The sequence below is a fragment of the Euphorbia lathyris genome, chromosome 2 (genome assembly GCF_963576675.1).
Source record: "Euphorbia lathyris chromosome 2, ddEupLath1.1, whole genome shotgun sequence".
Classification (NCBI taxonomy): domain Eukaryota; kingdom Viridiplantae; phylum Streptophyta; class Magnoliopsida; order Malpighiales; family Euphorbiaceae; genus Euphorbia; species Euphorbia lathyris.
The window spans coordinates 60,971,017-60,978,260 of NC_088911.1; the positions used below are offsets into that span (position 1 = coordinate 60,971,017).

At 37.5% G+C, this 7,244-nt stretch overlaps 1 protein-coding gene across 1 annotated transcript; it reads right to left on the bottom strand.

Moving 5' to 3' along the window:
- Window positions 1-4,981: 4,981 nt before the first annotated feature.
- Window positions 4,982-7,033, bottom strand: LOC136218395 (heat shock factor-binding protein-like). The gene is made up of 5 exons (XM_066005239.1): window positions 6,871-7,033; window positions 6,390-6,443; window positions 5,885-5,908; window positions 5,773-5,815; window positions 4,982-5,378 (listed from the first exon to the last, which is right to left on the bottom strand). The coding sequence occupies exons 1-5, from the start codon at window positions 6,871-6,873 to the stop codon at window positions 5,230-5,232; spliced, it is 273 nt and encodes a 90-aa protein (XP_065861311.1). The 5' UTR covers window positions 6,874-7,033; the 3' UTR covers window positions 4,982-5,229.
- Window positions 7,034-7,244: the final 211 nt, after the last annotated feature.

A 7,244-nucleotide genomic window follows, 5' to 3' on the forward strand; every position in this document is an offset into this window, starting at 1 on the left:
CATTATGGAAATTAATTACACATTAACTAATAGCATCCCTTCTAATATGAATTTTAAGGATCTTATTTTTTCCTTGTCCACAGGGTGTCCACATGTGCTTGCTTAACGTTTTATAAGTTTTGGGGAAAAAAAACTTTGACTTGCATCTGTATAGGCTATGTTTATTTTTGAAGCCCTATTTCCACTTTACCATTTTATTTTCAATAGGTCCTCCAATAATGACGTTGATTACCCCCAAAATGCTCAGACCGAAGGTTGGGAAGCCCTTTGTTAATAGACACTTTTAATGGCTTTTAGAGAAAGCAGCCTAGCAATCCTTTTTCACCCATCTTATCCAGCTCGGGGGCTAAAGGCCTACAATCTTCATTGTCATGCCTCTCACTCTTGTGAAACTCGCAACATGTTTTGTTTCTTCGTTGTCTAGAATGCTTGAGCTTTTCGGAAAGACCAATCATTTCATGGAGGTTTGAGCTCCAATGACGCCTTGTGGTGGGTGCGTCTTCCTCTAGGAGAGTGATCTTCGACCAGGTAGTTGAAATTTTGCATGTTTTTGTATTATGGTATAGAAATTATGAAGAGGTGTGTGAACTCAATGGCCATCTGATTGAAGCTCGAAATTGATCTCGTAAGGAGCTATTCGTACTAATAATTTGTTGCTTCCTTCAAAATGGTGAGGTATAGTTCACACATGACGACATATGCGGTCGTGGTTGTTTCCAACGATCTTTGCAAATTTTTGTCCTGAACGATAAGATTTTTCAACCTGTTATACTTCTTGAATAAATAGTACTTGAATCCATGAGGCATTGGTTCCTCTAGGACACGTGCACAAATGGGGGAACTTGTGTTTGTAACCTCTAGGATATGAGCATCAATGCATGGATCCATCATGACGCTCTTGAGTCTACGATTCGTTTGGCTTTTGAAAGGAGTCTTCTTGTGATGAGATCTGGGTTCCACCGATGCTTTGTGACAAATACGTCTTTTTTGAGAGGCGAACCTCCTTAGATGATTCTTTGTAGCTACTTTTGTTGGATAGTGTCGTGGGCGATTTGAATTATCGTTTGTGAATACTAAGCTTTTGATCCTTGGTCATTTCTTAGGGTATGTATGTTTCGATGTGTGTGAGACCTACTTGTGCTTGGAACAACCATGGATAATATAGTGTCTGGTAGAATACATGATAGATCTATGGTGGCTCGAGTGGTTGATGGTTGCCTCTGCTGCCTTAATCTAAGCTTGAATTCACTATATCTCAGCGAAGTGTTCTCCCATTAGCTCGTTGATGATTATGTGGACTATTTTCACATTATATATGAGTTGTTTAGGGATGCCAATGAGAAACTTTCTTCTCTTTGGATCCAATGAGTCCATCCTCTCATTCACACGTTGATCCAACTTAAGAGTTATGACCGGAAAGGGGAGAAGTCTTCCGCTAGCATTTAGCAACATCTTTGGCTCTTCTAGAGATTTTGGATTTAGATGAGGGTCCTTTTTGGGGAGCTTTTGTATTTTTTTTTTTTTTTAGAAGTCATGGGTGCGAGGTAAGGTCTACTCACCGTACCATATGGGGAAACTTAAGGAGAACCTATTGGGATGTGATTCGAAGCAGAAGTACCATGTAATAAGACAGAAAGAGATGTAAAAGAGGGGCTAGGATCCGGCGATCCTATTTTGATGCTTAAGTTAACAGAGTTTTGTGGATGAAAACGAGAATAGTGAAATTCAACAGGTTAATAGATGAGATACCTTGAGGACGAGCATTATTTTCTATTTACAAGGTTCTAGGAGTATTTCTGAAATATAGTGGGTTTTTATACTCTAGCTGACGCTATATACACGTGTAAGGAAGACAATGAGAGTACATCGCTTGCTGGGACCACTTTGATTTGGCATTTGCTAAATGTAAGTTGTAATAGTCGTGATGACAAGTTTAGAAAATCAACGTATCTATTTCATTGGTCCACGTGTACAAACGGTTACATTTTAATGGAGACGTAGTTCACATGGTGTGTTTGATTATTTACATATTATCAATTAACATGATCCATTCTTGATGAAGTTTTAAGGACGTTATCTTTTGTCTTGTCCACAAGTAGAAACCACATAGAAAGGATTATTTAATGAGATAATGTCAGCTAATTAAGCATTAATATTAATGTTAATCTGTCTATGCTTAAATTAATAAATATATTGGTAGGTTTTGAATGGTTCATCGTTTTGCATGAGTTGAACTTGATTATATTAAAACAAAGCAAAGACCTTTCTTAGAAGGGAAAATTACAAAACTTTGTTAAATGGGAGGCTCATTTACATATTTAACCCATTTACTCATTCTACTACATATCTAGACTGATTTTATGTGACTTTCCCATAATACCCTCAATATTTACGCGCGTCTGTCTCCATCCCGTCTGACTTCGCATATTCGACCATATGCGAAGCCTGCGAAGCTAATGTTTGGATTTACTTAATGAATTTAGTTCGCATATGCGAAGCCTGCGAAGCTGAAGTTTATTTTGCTTGATGAATTTAGTTCGCATATGCGAATGCTGGATATGTTTTGAAGCTAATTCGCGAAGTGGTATATAACAAAAAATGGCAAACAACAACGGATTCTAACATTAAAATCATAACATTATCAAAATTTACAACAAGTTTGCCACAATAACAACATTCAAATCATAACATTATCAAAATTTACAACAAGATTGCCACAATGAACTCTACTAACTAATCATTTCAAAGTGAACCTAACTAATCCGGTACCAATCTTGAAACGGATGAGTAATCTTGGTGTGCACCATGTGACACATCCATCCCAAAATGTCTGGACTTCCATTTCTCATCCCAGAAGGTCTGGACTTCCAGACCTTTTGGGATGGATGTGTCCCACGGTGCACACCAAGATTACTCATCCGATTTAAAATTGGTACCAGATTAGTTAGGTTCACTTTGAAGATTGGCACCATGGGATGGACGTGTCCCATGGTGCACCCCAAGATTGACACAACCTCTCCTAAACAACCACTTTAGGAGTGAATGTGTCAATCTTGGGGAAGTTCATCCCTATACAGGAAGGAAAATCATCTCCCCTGCAGCCCAGTACGCCACCTTCCAGAAATGGATGTTACGTATTCAACCATCTACAGAAAAAATTAATCGTGTTAGTCAGGGAAAAAGACGATTTTGGCTTCGCGAAATGAAGATTAGCGAAGCATGCGAATGTAAATGTGCAGGGAAATAGGTGATTGTACTTCACATATCGATGCTTTCGCGAGGTCTGAAACGTGACTATCTACGTCGCATATCGATGCTTTCGCGAAGTCTGCGAGGTCTGAAACGTGAGGATCTATTCGCAGACTTCGCGAACTAATCGATTCGCGAGGTAGATCCATACGTTTCAGACGCTTTCTCTTCGCAGATCTTCACGAAATCATCGATTCACGAAGTAGATCGTCACTTTCCCAGACTCATTCTCTTCGCAAAGCTTCGCGAAACCATCGATTGCGAAGTGAATTCATGAAAAAACGCAGAAAAAAAAACAGATACTTACATTTTTCGCTCCTTTCACCCCCAAAAGCGACAATAACAATATGATAACATGGGAAGAACAAAAGAAATAACGTAGAAAAACTATTTCTTTGATGGTAACAAGAAGAAAGAAACCAAGAAACGAACAGGAAGATGAAAAACCATGGCTTCGTTTTCTAGGGTTGGGAAGTTGCAGAATCAAGAGATGAAGAGAGGAAAAAGAGAAATTCATTATGATTTTGACTAAATGGTGCAGATTTCGTGCAATTTAAAGGAAGAAAGGAAGATCAAAAATCTTGAAATCATTAATGCAGGAGCAACTTTTCGCATAACCAAGGAGATAGGGGGAGCGGCGGTTCGCGAGTGGTGGAAGTGGGAAGGTTAGGAGTATGATGGAAAAGTCACACAAAATCAGTCTAGATATGTAGTAGGATGAGTAAATGGACCTCCCATTTGACCTAGTTTTGTAATTTTCCCTTCTTAGAAATGTCTATTAATCTTTCTCCCAAAGTTGGGTTAGTTAGGTTACATTTCAACTAATACCATTCTTAAATTAATTAACCCATTATTCTTCATGTTCAAGTTGGATGATACCTTCCTAACTAATCAATTCATCTAGTTTTTGTGTCTGCTCAAAGAGGCTTCCTTATCCATCTTATTACACAACTGCCACCCGTTCTTTTTCATCTCACGTTTATTTTAAAACTACTTGTTGAGCCGCTCTAGTTGAAGGGCGCTATAAAAAAATAAAAAGCAAGAAACAGAAGCAACAACAATGGCTAATTCCTACGCCTTCTGCTTCTTTTCTTTGGTCTCTGCTATCATAATTTCCTCATCCACAGTGGATGCAACCGGACACCAGAAACTGATGCAGTGGTTCCCAATGAGATCCCACTGCCAAGGCACGGTTTCAGAATGCATGGGAGAAGATGAATTCGGCATGGAATCCGAGATCAGCCGGAGGATACTGGCAACTGCTGATTATTTAAGCTACGGGGCACTGCAGAGAGACACCATACCTTGTTCTCAGAGAGGTGCTTCCTACTACAACTGCAAGCCAGGGGCACAGGCCAACCCCTATTCACGCGGTTGCAGCACCATTACTCGCTGCAGGAGTTAAGCTTGTTTCCTTATATATTATAATAATATATGATTCTTATTCGTAAGGGCTTCGATTCTCTCTGGTTTCTAGGTAATAAGATATTCCATTATCAAAATTCTTATGCAGATTGCCAGCAATCAAACATAATTGAAACTGGAGGTTTTTCTTACAACTAGAAAACTACTTTTCTTGTCATTGAAACAACGTTCTTTCAACCTCCCAACAGTTTCATATTATGCTTTTGGATGAATTACTAAATTTCATCACTTTAACTTTCCAACCTTTTCAATGTATGAAAAATTTAAAACGCAAAAATGAAGATACAAGTAGATTATAACAAGGGAATGCAAATAATGGAAATTTCTCCAGCACTATAAAGGATAGAAAGCCAATCCAATGATAATTCACATGATATAGACTATTTACGTCAAAGTATATGAAGAAACAAGCATCATCCTAGTAGGTTTCTCAGACTAATTAAAAGGGACACGAATAACAAAAAAACCATCTCTAGAAGGTAAATATAGGTTTTGACATCTCAAAACATGATTTGTTGAAGTGGTCTGCCAAAGGAAAGGGCAGCAGCAGGTTGACTAATCCATAGTATTTTCCTCTTCCTTGTCTTCACTTGGCTTTTGCTTGGATGGGGCCAAAGGAGATGGAGAGCCCTCCACTCCCATCTCTGTCCTCAATTCATTTATGCTCTGCTCCAACTCATTTATGCGACTTCCCATCTCATCAAGTACTTTCAAGTCAAGGAAACAATGAATCTTACATATTAAAGAAGCACCCATGTTTAATTATGCATTCATAAAGCAACTAACGCCACTTCTTTTTTTCTCTTTATGCATCTTTACAACTTAAAGAATCCCAATTGTTTCAACTTCACATAAATCTGATTCAATGCCATAATGTCTAACAAATAGGGTGGCACAATTAATCTTAATTGAAGGATTCTCAAACTGCATTTTAAGTGAATCAAACTTCATGATGTGCATCAAACCAATATAGTGAAAAACTTAAGCAGAACTCAAGTATCAGAAGTTTATCAATTTCCACAGCACAAAAAAGTAAAGCATGCTTTTTTGGTATTTCCAATTACTACGGACAAGAGAATTTAGGAGCAGGAAGGATATTCTTTGAAACAATGTTTTCTGACATTGTCTGGAACCTACTTTGCTGCAAAATAAAGTTTTAGTCAGGAACAGTAGCAGTAGACAAAAACAAGAGGTCCAAGTAATAACTCACCATCTGCTGAAGAAGATTTTGCACCTGAAAATGGATGCAACAAAGTCACTACAATTGCTTTCATTGAGAATAAAACTATCAGCACACTCAAGCAAATTGAATACAAGTTGGCAATATATGATCCAATCGGGAAAATGCAATTGCAACCTTTAATGTTTTCGATAATGCAATTTTGCTCTTTTTCAAGTGAATACGACAAAATTTACTGATAAATTTCGATTCAATTGGTAATTTCCAACTGATTCATCCATAGAATTTCTTGAAAAATGACAGAATAGAGGAGGAAGGGTAAAACCAATGAAGGTTATATCGTATAATTACAATTCTACAAACACGTTTGAATATTTCCGACCCTTGTCCCATATCCCATTTAAAGGATAACAAAACAAGACAATTAACAATAGGTCAACTCCTACCAGTTACCAACCGAAAACCCTATACCAAATTTGCAGGAGGATCATGTAATGTAGTAATAGAAATCATTCAGGTAATTCAAGGAACTTACAAAAACAGTCATGTCAGCGGTGCTTTGCTTGGGGTCTTCTGAATCATGTCCATCCTACAAATACCAAAAATAAATTATAAATAACAAACCCCCTTCCTCCGGATAAACACTTACAAAGCAAATAAACAAAAGATCGAAAGCTGGAGTTTAACTTCAATTGTCAATAAAATTATACATCAATGTCAATAAGAAAAAGGGAAAAAGAAAATAAACTATGTCAGAAAATTTAAAATTCCACCCAAAAAGAAAAGAATCAATCGACCATGATTTGTAAAATATTAGCTGATCACTGAGAAACAAACACATCACAAAAGCAAATATATAGCTTAAACCTTAACAAAAATCAGAATAGCATACTGCTGCAGACGCAAAATTGGTATTACAAAGGAACCCTAGTGGTTTGAATGCATAAAATTTCGCAAACATAAATGTAACAGAAGTTGATGATAACATTTCGGGTAAAATTAGCAGAGATCCTTACCATTGCTAGGTAATCGACGATCTCCGATTTCGCGTGGTTAATGATGCAGTGCAGGCGAAAGAGTCCAGTGGGAAGTGAGAGAATCGGTCCACCGAGCGGGCTTGTCCTAACTTCTTCTTACACACAAGCAGAGCATATTTACTGATATGCCATTAATTTGAATTTCAAATTTTCATTTCTGTCGCTTTTCCTCATTGTTTGTCCGTGTACTGCACTCTTTATTTAAAGGCTTAATGCATACTCAGCCCCTAAAGTTACCTATTTTATTCATTTAACTCCATTAATTTAAGGGACATCCATTTAACCTCTTAACTCAATAAAAACACTGTTATTAACCATCATAATCTTACGTAGCATTGACTTGGTCAATGGTT